Source organism: Electrona antarctica, assembly GCF_951216825.1.
Source record: "Electrona antarctica genome assembly, chromosome: 22".
NCBI classification, from domain to species: Eukaryota; Metazoa; Chordata; class Actinopteri; order Myctophiformes; family Myctophidae; genus Electrona; species Electrona antarctica.
The window spans coordinates 8,717,266-8,731,205 of NC_136805.1; the positions used below are offsets into that span (position 1 = coordinate 8,717,266).

The window sequence follows — 13,940 nt, forward strand, 5'->3', positions numbered from 1 at the left end:
AATTAGAGGACACATGCGCCATTACAGGTTTAAGATCTACAATGTGGGGGGGGAAAGGGAAATGAAACTTATCAAAGGATAAATCAGCTTAGAATGCTTTTATTTGTAAATTCAGTACTTCTATCTTTCTGTGTAGTATAGATCAAGGTCAAGGAGCTTCTTCCATGTCCTTGTGAAGATGTCGTAGTTGGTTCGACATTGGGAGGAACTAGCCTTGTTTGTGTGTGTGTGTAAAAAAAACACACTATGAGCTTGTATATCTAAGTATTAAAGTGACAAAGATGCTGTCCTGGCTTTATTGGGTTAAAAGGGAATACCACAAATGTTCAACATTGAACTATGTCATGAATACTATGTCATGAATCCTGCACATTTGTAATTCAGTTACATCCGTCTACACACAAAACAAATAATTTCTTTAAATCCCAAATTCAATGTGAAATAATAACAGCATATTAACACACTTAAACCCTATGTACTTTGTTGATCAGAGTCCTCCAGGGCTCTATAATTGGTCCTCTCCTTTTTCAAGAATCCAGAGGCTTCATGTCACTACTCATACAGGTAGAGAAGCAGTGAAATGCATGTGTGGTAACAGCAGCAACATCATAACAATCTATAGCAGCAAATGGGCAGGGGCTCAGTGTATTGGTTTAGTGCAAACACATTGTTTGTTTTTCCACATTGTATTGTCTTTGCATATGGCTCTGAAAGCTGAAGGGGGAAAATAAAACTCTGGATAGTCAGTCTATTCCTCCCCTCCTCTACAGTAAATATCTTTATGGACACTAGCCAATCTACAAGCTTGCAACACGTTAAGACTAGAGCTTGTAGATTGTCTATTTTGACCAAATGTTCGGCCCAGAATAAGGACGCTAGGGTTCATGTGGTCAAAGGCCGTCCACACCAAGAATGATAACTAGGAAGAGGACTGTAATTATAATGATGAGAGCATCCCAGCTTATAAACGGTGAAAGTAATAGTATGTCAATTTCGATGCATTGTTGACTGGCTGTCAGTGTTTCCATCGTTCATCAAATCGCTCTGAAAGTGAACCCCAACCATATTGTTCGGTGTCGTCGTGATACAGTAGTTGTGGTGAAGACTCCGCCTTCCAGAGCTAAGACGTCTTGTCCAATCACCATGCAGGGTTCAGGAAGAGCTGGGTGTCTGTTGGTGGGAAAGGAAGCAGGGTCAAGGCCAGCTTAGAGAAGGCAAAACAAATAACGGAGGATTTTATAGAACCACATAGAAGTGGTAGTAGTTTACTAGTTTATGTCAATTTGCAACACAGAGTAATACAAATCACCCGTTTGAAGTGAGGAGTGCACTGATCATCATATACCAGTGATTCCCAAAGTGGGGTCCGGGGACCCCCAGGGGACCTTGAGGGAGTTCCAGGGGGTCTCCAAAGAGTGTACAAATGGAACCAAATGGACCCTAACGGGTGCATTTGGTTTCATTTGTACAGTCAGTTAAATTAACATTGATTTTACAATATCAATTTGGTGTCCCAGATATAGAAATGTCATTAAATGGGGGTCCGTAGACTAATACATGTCAAACTGGGGGTCCTTGGAATTAAACAGATTGAGAATCCCTGCTAGCAGTAAAAACCATCTCTTATGGGGTCCCTGGCATATCTTTTCAAATGGGATAATTAGTGGCAATTGTCAATTTGGGGGTCCTTGACATGAAAAGGTTTGGGAACCACTGTCATATACATCATACATCATCTAATTCTGGCCAATCACAATTTGCATTTGTTTACACAACTGTCTTCAATGTTTGCGTTTACACCCCTTATGGTTCCATTTGCACACTCAGGATTTTGATATGTACTACTACGTCTTCTACCTGTGCATATACATCCGCCAGCCTGAGAGAGAAACACCTCATAGACTTAAATATGCAATATTTGGTGGGAATCTCCGCCACAATTCTCCACGTGTCTCTCTCATCATTGTACTGCTCAATGTCACGGAGTCCGCTACAAGAAGAGAGAAAAATAGCCATCAGATAAATATCTCATGTGAGCTACCCTTTTCAACATTTAATGAGAATCTTACGTTCCAAAGGACTCCGACCCGCCTAGTACATGGATATATCCATCCACCACAGCCACAACAGGATTCCAGCGTTTACGTTTCATGGGGGCACACATGCGCCACTGGTTGGTCTGTGGGTTGTAGCACTCCACCTTGTCCGTATAAGTATTTGAAGACAGTTCAGTTGGACAGTCACCACCTATTTAGATGAACAGGAATGAACAGAATAGTAACTGTTGGTTGGCTCTACTGTGTGCCCAAACTACAGTGACGCTGAAGTGAGTATTATGGAAACAAGAGGCATTAAGAAGAGGTATGGTACCTATAACGTAGAGATTTCCTTTGAGTGTACAGCGCGCAAAATGAGTACGAGGAAATTGCACAGGTGCACAGTCTGTCCATATAGATGTTTCAGGGTCGTACTTCTTCACCCGGGACAGAAGTTCACCGTCTGTCGGACTCGTAACAGTGCCTACAATAGTGACAACAAGGGCCCAGGAGGACACATGACAAAACATGAGACATTGAGATAGATTGTATGTATGTAAAACATGTTCGCTAAAAATGTCCCAAAACTTTGTTATTATTACATATTAAAGAACCGGCTGAAACTGAAGATACATAAACCTGTTCCATACCAACAAGGTAGATCAGTCCATCTAGTGCAATCACATCACGGGGAGAGATTCGATATTCTGATCTGTTGACAGACCTCATGGGCTGCCAGGTGTTCATGTCTGGGTCGTACCGTTCTACAAACACGGGGTAGTACCGGAACCAAGACGCGAGGTCAAGGACCCGAGAGCAGCCGCCCACTGCATACATATAGCCATCAAGCATCACCAGGCCTTGGTCCATGTTAGTTGTGCAAGAAACAAAAAACGGATCATTAGGACTGATGACCATGGACACATGCAGCCTAACCAAAGCAAACCCTATATTAAAAAAGGCATACTTTGACAGTCTTACCGAATCCACTGCGTGCCACATCCATGGAAGCCATCTGCAACCAGGAGCCACGGGAAAGGTCACAGGGTTCCTACACATTTTGTGAGGAGCGTTTGTGAGGAGGACAGCCATCTCTTAGTAGTTAGATGTATGCTAACAGATGCATACATTCAAATCACTATCACTAGCGGATACACCGGTACAACTGACGTTGGCTTAGTTTCGTCAGCTTTTCAGGATTTCCAGCTAACATGATTTCTAGCTTGTCATTTGAAGGATATACATTTTTGATTTTTGCTAATCGGAAGATTATAAACAGGTGCAATGAGTCCAATTCAGATAATTCTGAATCAATGCATTTTACCACTGATGATCAACTTCTTATTGCTTTTTCAGTAAGTCTATTTATTTTTGTTCTTTACTGTCACTTTAATTGCATTAGCATTTTCATAGTAATGAGTTTTATTATCAGCAAAATACATGATGTACATAAGAAATATAACAATTATAAACATCCACCTTTTACTTTTTAATTGGTTGGAATCAGCAAATAAGACTATGTAGGAATAAAAGTGATGTGCAAGTAAAACCACAACACAAAATCAAATAACAAGTATCAGTTAGTATCATGGTCAGTATTATACTGACATGATACTGTATCATGTTAGTATTGTGGTCAGTATCATGCTCAGTGTATTATGGTCAGTATCATGTTAGTATTATGGTCAGTATCATGGCATAGCAAGGTCATGGCATGAGGCATTTGCATGCTACTAACATGATACTGGCCATGACGCTGACCGTGATACTGACCATAATACTAACATGATACTGGCCATGATACTGACCAGGCTACGAACATGATAGTGGCCATGATACTGACCAAGGTACTAACATAATAGTGACCATGATACTATCATGATACGAACATGATACTAATATGATACTGACCATGATACCAACATGATCAAAATCACTCAGCATTCATATGGTGCACTGTGTTAAATTGTTGTTTGATTTTGTGTTACTCTATTTGTATATCACTTTTATTCTTTATTGAAAGTCTTTTTGCTAATTTCAACACACAATTCAAATAATATTTAAAGGGGGGTGTTCAAAATTGTTATATTTCTCATATGCATGTATTTTCAGGATTATGAAGAAAAAAGAAATACAATAAAAGTGACAGTAAAGAAATAAATCATAATAGAGTTATTGAATAATGACATTGATAGTGATATTTCAATTACAAGATGATCCTTAATGGTTGAAAAAATATCAGAAATAAATTATAGATGCCAGAATTAGTTGGCTTAGACCTGTTTCTACTCCTAATAATGGCCAGGTTATGGCCACGGTTTTCAAAAATTACTCTAAATAGTTTGGAAACAAATATTTTTCCATACAACATTTTACATACTTTTCCAGACCTGGAAATTCATGAAATCAAATTCCATACTTGCGTAGGATCCCTGAGGTCATAGCGCCACATCTCTGTACTGGTTGAACCATGGGAGGAATTTCCTCCAGCCACGTACAATGAAGAGCCTGCAGTATGTGACAGCATAATTAAAACAAGTTATGCCTTGATCGTTAAAGAAAGCTGGCATTTCCGTTCATGAAAATACATTTTAACACATTGTAATTCACAGGAAGTCTCCAGACTGGGTAAGTCTTTGTAGTAAGGGCATTTTATCAGGTATTTGACAAATCTGGGAACTAAATCGTTACCAAGAAATTTCTTCACCAATGTGTTTCTAAAGGTGTCTAATAACATGTACTAAAAGTTTGAAATTCAACTCCCGTGGGAAATTGAGTTATTAGCATAATATGCATAATATGCCCATAACATCCTATATAAGGCAAAAAAGTCCAAATTTCATCATTCTTTAAGTAGCATGTGACATATGAAACTAGGGTGATTGCATGATTCTGAATCCATTCCAAGCATTAGTTTTGCACAAAAAACACTCCTTGGGCTAAATTAGGCCATATCCACTTGACCAAATGTGCTGACCTCATCACGTTTGTGTGGCCGTTTTCCTCCCAAGGAGTGTTTTTTGTGCAAAACTAATGCTTGGAATGGATTCAGAATCATGCAAACACCCTAGTTTCATATGTCACATGTTACTTAAAGAATGATGAAATTTGGACTTTTTTGCATAGGATGTTATGGGCATATTATGCACATTATGCTAATAACTCAATTTCCCACGGGAGTTGAATTTCAAACTTTTAGTACATGTTATTAGACACATTTAGAAACACATTGGTGAAGAAATTTCTTGGTAACGATTTAGTTCCCAGATTCGCATAGATTTCTCTTACTATTGGGAATCTTTAATGAAAAAAAAATATATTTTTTTAAATCGTCCAAAAACGCTGGACACTCTACATCTCTATTCTCAATAAATCAATGGGCATTTGTGTTAAAATATCTTTACATTTTATTTTTCTATTTCTGCTGAGCAGCAAGCTATATATGCGGAGATGATTTATATTTATATTAGGATAAATTTGCGCGACTGTATAGACGAAACGGAAGAGGGGAGGAGGCTTACTTCCGCTTTATATTTTACTCATGATAGAGCTTCCGTTGCTCCAGACTGTATGATGGAAGCATTTGAAAATTGTGAGAGGCAACAGTCTGGCAAAGCGAGACTAGTGTGCATGTGTCTGCGCTCCAGTAGTTCACGTATCTTGATAACCGGCAGATTGCCCAGAAAACCCAGTTGCCCAGAACTGCCGATATATGACCGACCTTCAAATAATATTAATGGCTTCATAATTGAACCATCGCAATAATACCCTCACCAAGAATTAAAATGTCCTTTCTAGCACTGCACAACATTGCTAAAGCTGAGGGGCAAAACATTGTAGGATCGATAACAGGTCTACTCTACGTTGATTCTGATGTTGCTACTCACCTGACACAACCACACTATGACCGCTTACAGGGAGGGGCAGATCTGTCAGAAGAGACTTCCATCGATTGATTTGGGGATCAAAGATCTCAGCGTAGCAACGTTTATTCCTTTCATGCACTACCAGCATTACGTTACGTACTGTACAGAGAGATAGAAGATAAACACAACTGAAAGTATGTATTGAATTGTAAAATCAAGTAATGTAAAGATTATGAAATAACAATTATGAAGCCCAAATAGCAAACTAAACTCTTGGCAATCCCAAACTGCCACAAGAATAGAAGACATACTTGTATTGCCATAGTCCAGCAGCCGACAGGCTTCTTTTGTTTTAAGTGCGAAATTTGATAGTCTTTTTTATTGGCCTAAAATATTGTCTATATACATACATTCATGAATCCACTTGCTGACCGGCTGTAACTATTGGGCAATTATTTTATAGGGGTTTCTTGTGACCCTACCATTAACATCCTCTGGCAGGCAAAAATGTTAAACTTTCCTTTTGCTTTAAGTAGCATGTGACATGTCAAACTAGGGGTTTTTCATGATTCTGAATCCATTCCAAGCATTAGTTTTGCAGAAAAAACACTCCTTGGGCTAAAAGCAGCCATAGCCACCAAATGTGCCCAAAATGTGCTGACCTCATCACATTTGTCATGACGTCTATGACCGTTTTTAGCCCAAGGAGTGTATTTTGTGCAAAACTAATGCTTGGAATGAATTCAGAATCATGAAAACCCCCTAGTCTCATGCTAATTAAAGCAAAAGGAAAGTTTGACATTTTTGCCTGCCATAGGATGTTAACCCTTAGAAGAGCAAAGACGCCAATTGGCGTCTTCATCAGAATTCCGTAAATGAGCAATGACGCCAATTGGCGTCTTTCTCTTTTTTGATTAATCTAAACATATTAATATGCTCCGAAGCGCTGTTTAAATTCCTGAGCTTATATTCCAACTACATTACCCAGAAAACCCGTGTCACGTGACACACGTGTACGTGTTGCCATTGGAAGCTGGTCCCACCCCCTGTAAACAGTGGGGGCAGAGGGAGTCTTCATAGTTTTCATTGTTTTGCCTGTTTTGCCGTCTCGCCCGAGCGATTTTCTAGCAGAAAAAGTTGAAAGCAGTACTATTTATTTGAGCGAGTTTTGTGGTAGTAGTATTGATCCATACGCGTCCCAGTCGCCTTCTCCAGGCGGAGTAGCCCTGGTCCAGTGCTTACAGCGAGACTCGCTGCTCCCTCCCTCCTTTTTTCATTGTCTCCCCATCGTCGTCCGATGAGCTATACCGGGAAACCATTGAAGAAGACGATCAACCCGGAATGTTTTGAGGTAATCTTATTGTAGAAAATGCCCTTCTATAGTGATCAGAAATCATAAGATGATCGCTACAAATAGATGCTTGGATAATTACTACTACTAGTCAGATCATGACGCCAGAATGACTCACCACGATGGCCCCCAGCCATTAGCCAGCACCAAAGGTGCTGGCTAATGGGGGGGTTGGTGTCGGTCGGTGCATTGGTGCTGGCTAATGGCTGGAGGGTGGTGTCGATCGGTTGGTCGGTGCAGTACAAATGTATCGTAGCAGGCATGCACGCATGGCAGTACAAGTATTTTATATTGTAGCGTGCCTTATAGGCGATCTGATCTTTAGAGTAATGTTCGCTCCTTTTATTTACTGTCTACAAAGACGGAGAACAAACATGCATCGTTTACTGATTATGATGACCTTGCTACAAGGATCGGAGGGGGGACGGGGAGTGAAGCTAACAGTAGCGTATTATATAAGATCTGTATGACGTTTCATTGACGTCTGAGCTTGCATAATAATCGCATTCATTGTATATTGTATACAATCATGATTGTACATTGTTTAGTGTGTCTCCGTGTGATGATGATGATGACGATGATGTCAGATAGCCTACGTCCCCCCCCCCCCCCCAACTGGCTATTGGCCGGGCTGACTACAGCTAAATGTTTATTTTTATATATTTAGAACTGGCATCAGATGAGGAGGAGGATGATGATGATGATGATGATGAAGACGAAGAGTCAAGACTGCGATGGAGTTCTCCGACACTGAACCGGATGCATTCATTCATTTCAGTTGTTGTTTTTTTTAAATTTAGCCTACACACACACACCGTCAAGAACAACTGGAATGCAGTGGTTTGGGGACACTGGGGAGTTTGGGGACAACTGTTTTTTATGTAGGCCTATTTATTTTCTGTAATATTTATTATAATTGTATTATGTTAGTAGTCATAAAAAATAAAAGACGCTTTTACAATGAGTTAGACCTGTCATGGCTATTTTGTTCACTATTCTGAGGTTTATGGTTTGACTAAGCGAGTTTCAACTGTGATTTACTCTGTAACGGTAGATGGTAAGAACCCAATTTTTTGTTATAATACAGTATACATTCAAGTCTATATTTTGATACATATCATGGCCACAAAGTCATATCAAAACAATGTCCTTGGATGTGTTTTTTATCAAAACTGTTTCTTCACAACAGGTTTTTGAGATACATGCATGAATAGACAAGGTACTGGTAAGACTATGTAAACATGGTATATATCAAAATGTGCGTTAGAATGTCTAATTTTACCCCAAAAAAGAATTGAGTTTATATGATGTTCCATTTCAGAGCTAGGGGGACTTTTAGCTGGATAGGTCAGATTGATCATGACTGACCATGCTATTTATAGATGGCAAAATATCTACAGTGGTACATGTGAGAAACTTTTTTTTTTGTCCTAGAAACACTACCCAGTGTAAATGCAGGCTCTTTTAAATGGCTTCCAACACAAAAACTAAACATTTTATCAACTCAGTTCATTTTTTTCCTGGAAGCAGACAAGCCAAGCTTTCTCTGAAGGTCTTTCGTTGTCACACATTCACAACAGAGAAAACGCCATTCTGCCATAGAGAAGTCCACAAACTATATAGAAATCCTTGAAACTCTCAAAGAGTTAATGAATAAAAACATATTAGCCCAATAGTGACAGCCGGTCAGCAAGTGGATTCATAAATGTATGTATATAGACAATATCTTAGGCCAATAAAAAAGTCTATATACCAAGTCCCACCCCATAACCCCGGCTGCCGGACTACCAGGTATGTTTACACATCTGATGAATTGAAATCCCAAACGGAAGAACTGTATTTTGTGGACCATCAGTTGCAACATGTGTACTGCATGTACAGGTTTGTGTGAGGCAGGGTACCTCTGCACTCCCGTGGTCGAGCTCTGCGGCTGTACTGCATTAGATTGGGGTCCTTGGTTTCAGCGATCAGCCTCTGACAGCCCTGGGACTCTTTCACCACATCCAGAGACTCAATCACATCGTGGAGGTAGGAGGGGCTGATAAGAGGCAGACGGATCTGCTCTAGAACCTTCAAAAACAAATACAACAATAAACAAATAATACATGTCCAAATCTGTTGCAAGACAAGGTAAGAAACTGAACATTAACATTGGGACCCCCTTTTCTTTTCTGTTGCAAGACAAGGTAAGAAACTGAACATTAACATTGGGACCCCCTTTTCTTTTCTGTTGCAAGACAAGGTAAGAAACTGAACATTAACATACTGGCAGATCTGCCAACCTTGGGAACGGCTTAACCCATTTTGGGAACCCCTTTTGGTATTGAAAAATAGCAGATCTACAAGCTCATAGCGCGCCATTTGGTGGTGCACTATGAGCTTGTAGGTCTGCAAGCTACGAGCTTGTAGGTCTGCTATTTTTGAAAAATCGAAGAACGACTGACATAGAAACATAGCTTTTCCAGAAAACTGTCAGGATGTAGAAGAGGATTTAGAATCTGATCTCAGGTCAAAATAGGTTAATGTTCTCAGCTTTTGTGAAATGGTTTTCGTTTATGTTTGGGGTCTCAGCACGATAGTAATAGCATGCCATCACACACCACCTACACTACCAGAACATGGTAACACTTACTTTACAGATGAGCAACATTTTCATTATAGGGATATACCTGAATATATACTGCAGTATGCGTAATCTGGCTGATGTTGGTTAACTCTGATGATTTCCCGAGCTATTTATGAACTGTGCCTTTAACTTGATGTCATAATGAGGGTTATGTCATTTAAATCAAATCACTGGTGTGCAGACATCAATTAATCTAATACAGTTGTTGAGCATGTTTGAGTTCCCACGAGGCCCTGGGTGCATGATGTCACCTTGCACAGCAACTGGTCTCGCGAGATCACAAAGCCATCCGTCTGAGACTGCAATGCAACAAGCTATAATGAAACAATGAATGATTGAATGATGACCTTTTCAAAGGTATGCCTGTGGGTAGGACACTTATTTAACCACAACAAGGCCGCCTCAACCACCATCTCCTCCTTGGGCACATCAAGATTCTCACTGGAAAGAATCTGTGTCACTTTCTCCACAGACAGAGAGAGGAACTCTTCCTAGGAGGAGCATAGAGAATACAGTAGATTAGCTGATAGATTACGACTGTTTCCATACATCTTGAAGTAGGTCTTCAGGTAAAGCCCGAGAACCAAAAATACCCGGGAAATTGACAACCCACCTAAATGAGACCCCTATTCATGAACAAACACTCGAAATAACAACCAATGCTTACAATCAGAAGAAAGAGCTTTAAAACTAACAACAAACATTGGTTGGGCCTGTCTCATACTTATGAGTCAGTCACAGATTTCTAGGTGAAAAAGCCACAACAGACAAACAACTTGGTAAATGTATGCATCTTTCAATGTCTAACCTGCCGGAAGACAGCACTGAAGTGCGTCAGAATGTACTCCATGCTACGCTGTGCCAACGTCTTACAGGAGTGGGCCTCAGCGAGGCAGTGGATCCCTACACAGTTGGTTTCGTCCATGCGATGCTCCATGTAATGACAGCAGGCCTCTTGAACAGCCATGACATTAAGCAAGTTTGCTGCTGTTAGCAGGGCCTAGAACAAATAAACAAAATATATACTAACATTATTTGAATGCAGTAGTTTTCAACCTTTTCTGGGGCTTTATGTTTTATTATAGAAAACATACCATGACATTTTTTTGTTTCCATAAATTTATATCAAATATTAAAGTTATATTATCATTTCTTGTGTTTAATTGCCAGTGTTTTGGCAATTATTTGGGGGCCCACTTGCAGTATCCTCATGGCCCACCAGTTGACCCAGACCCACAGGTTGAGAAACACTTTTAAAGTACTAATGCAGGTCAAAAATGGAGGCAATGAATAAGGTTCATGAATACATCACCTGCACATTTTCTGCAGAGATGACCACCTTTGAAGAATAGGCATAGCCCACCAACATCTCAAGCGCCTGAGGTTCTACTCCATGGATGGCTACCCTCATCTCATCAACTGTTAACATGATTGCCTGTGTGGGTTGAAAAGGTGAACTGGTTTGTTTTGAAATGTACGCTTTTCTTACGTAGCCTATTTACATTGTGTTAACAGTTAACAGATTGTATTGTATATAGCATGATATTCGTTTCACAAATGAAAGACAATTTAGAATCGAGTCATACCCTTAAAGGAGAATTCTAAACGGAATTAAACCGATATCGTTATATCCCAGAATGAGTGGTAGAGGTGAACATTTTCATAACTCCATGCCGAGTCCACCGCAGCTCAGAGCGTGAGTGGTGGGGGTTTACGGTAAATCGAACAAAATGAAAAATTCGATCGATAAAAATAAGCAATTTACTGCAAATAGTAAAAGGGATAAGGGATTAGGGATAAGGGACGAAAATAGAGCCTAGTCCAGAATTCTCTTCTGACCTGAGATCAGATTCTAAAAATGTCTTCTACATCCTGACAGTTTTCTGAAAATGCTATGTTTCTGTCAGTTGTTCTTCGATTTTTCAAAAATAGCAGACCTACAAGCTCGTAGCGTGCCACTCGCGCTATGAGCTTGTAGATCTGCTATTTTTCAATAGCTAAAGCATAACAAAATGCTAACACCAAAAGGGGTTCCCGCCCAGAATGGGTTAACACCAGGTCCATAAATGTTGCTATGGAAAGTTGAGGATCATCTGTATTTACCTCAAAATAACAGCTAAATAAAGCTAGTACATAACGATGACAGGGGAACTCTTGCCCTCCACAGCACAGAATCACATCACATAAAGTGTTGGTTAGACGAAGCCTATTTAGGCCCTCTAACATCTTGTTGTTGTGTCTCCCGTCCATGAACACAAAGTCTCCATTGGCATCAAGTTCAACTGAACTCCTTCGAGCCATGTCTCTCTTCGGTAGACCAGCCTATTACAACAGCAGGAGGAGACGGAAGAAATGGTCAGCATTTGTTTGCATGTTACGTTTAATGTCTGAATTCATGGGTTGGGGCCAAGTTGAGGACCAAACAAATTAATTAGTTCTACGCCAATCAGACTATTCAAACAAATTGAAGAACCCCTAGTGTGACACATGCTACTTAAAAGTATGACATTTTGAAAATGTTGCCTTATATTGGTTGTTAATGGTACCCCAACTTAAACCAAATCTTTAAGGGAAAAATAGCAAGCACAGAGCTCAACAACATGCTGAACATCAACTACATTAAAAGACTAGAGTAGTCCGATTTGTGTCACCAGTCTTCATTTTACATGTTGCAAGTTCCTGCACTATGACTATAGCTCTGGTCCATAGCCAGAGCTATAGTCAATGCTGCCGTTGCATTAGAGCTATGGACCAGAGCTACACTACGACGCTTAACCACAATTTTCACTTTCTATGATTACCATTCATTACTGACAGCTGTTGGTGCTATAACAACATTGTCTCATCATGATTACCTCACCTTCTGACATTTTTCCGAAATACGTCAAGAATTGAGGTAATTGAAGTATTTTGCCAAACGTCAGAAGGCGAGGTAAAATTATGACATGTGTGAGAATGTGTTGGCTATAACTGTTAGTCTGTATACCGGGTAATCAATCACTTAGAGGGCGATGCAAGCCATGGCAAGAAGGCATTTGTTATGTGACAGTCTGGCAGACCTGCGGTGAAAAACCCACGTCTTTATTGTTTAAGGTTGTAGAGATACAACAGTGGACACACAGCCACGGTGCGTCTACAGTCCAAAAACCAAGTGTACACATTACAAACAGACATGCTGCTGCTGCAAGCAGCATACAACGCAAACAAAGACATAATAATGGAGTTATTTATAACGCACTTACGCACGTTACATTCGCGAGAATCCCAAATATAACAATGTTAGTATTCTCCTTCAGACGCTCAAACTTAAAAAGTAACAAACCTGCCGCTTCAAGTCTTCAAACTAAAGCGAGGAAGTGCAAACACCTGTTGTTCTGTCCTTCTTCTGCTTGTGCTTTATGGCAGACTAGATGCCTTCCGGCACATTGCTGCCTCCCACTGGTCGGGAGTATACCTCCTTTATGTCCATTATAACTTCTATATTAGCACTGCAGTCGTGTTGCTGCCATGAAATCAAGCACTGCTTCTTTTTTTTTCAGGTCAGCCCTCATCACAAAACGGCCTAGCCATTTGCCCAAATAAATGTGCTGACAGCACATTTATTTGGGCAAATGGCTATGCCGTTTTTTGCCCAATGAGTGTTTTTGTGCAATACCAATGCTTGGAATGGATTAAGAATCATGAAACACACCTAGTTTGACACGATACATATGGTATGGTCACCTCCTAATCTATAAAAGAAATTGCTCAATGATGAGAGCCGGCCTGCAGGTGGATTCATGAATGAATGTACAGTAGGTAGACAATATCTTGGGCCAATAAAGAAAACTTTCCCACTTAAAAAATATGCCTGTTGGCTGCTGGACTAAACTCTCCTGAACCAATATGCAACCACAAGTTGGGACAATAGGGACTTCCAAAACAAAAGGGGATTTACAGTCAGGACAATAGATGCTCTTTAAACTCCCTTGGCTTTAAGCAAAGAATTCTCAGGCAACTGTCTCGACTCCAATAGATTTTTAGTGTAGCTTCGAGTTTCTTAAATATAATTTCCTATTGAC

At 40.1% G+C, this 13,940-nt stretch overlaps 1 protein-coding gene across 2 annotated transcripts; it reads right to left on the reverse strand.

Annotated features, from left to right (window-relative positions):
• Positions 1–259: 259 nt before the first annotated feature.
• On the reverse strand, positions 260–13,344 carry LOC306915528 (kelch-like protein 23). Of its 2 annotated transcripts, none has more exons than XM_079492904.1 (14): positions 13,202–13,344; positions 11,983–12,201; positions 11,192–11,314; positions 10,688–10,879; positions 10,227–10,370; positions 9,155–9,323; positions 5,924–6,061; positions 4,456–4,544; positions 3,018–3,087; positions 2,687–2,896; positions 2,371–2,520; positions 2,070–2,247; positions 1,858–1,990; positions 260–1,170 (listed from the first exon to the last, which is right to left on the reverse strand). In XM_079492904.1, exons 2-14 carry the CDS (start codon positions 12,178–12,180, stop codon positions 1,153–1,155), a joined length of 1,812 nt encoding a protein of 603 aa, XP_079349030.1. In that variant the 5' UTR covers positions 12,181–12,201; positions 13,202–13,344; the 3' UTR covers positions 260–1,152. The 2 variants fall into 2 exon arrangements, with proteins under 2 accessions (XP_079349030.1, XP_079349031.1); XM_079492905.1 differs by lacking the exon at positions 13,202–13,344 and adding an exon at positions 13,122–13,140.
• Between the last annotated feature and the right edge of the window lie 596 nt (positions 13,345–13,940).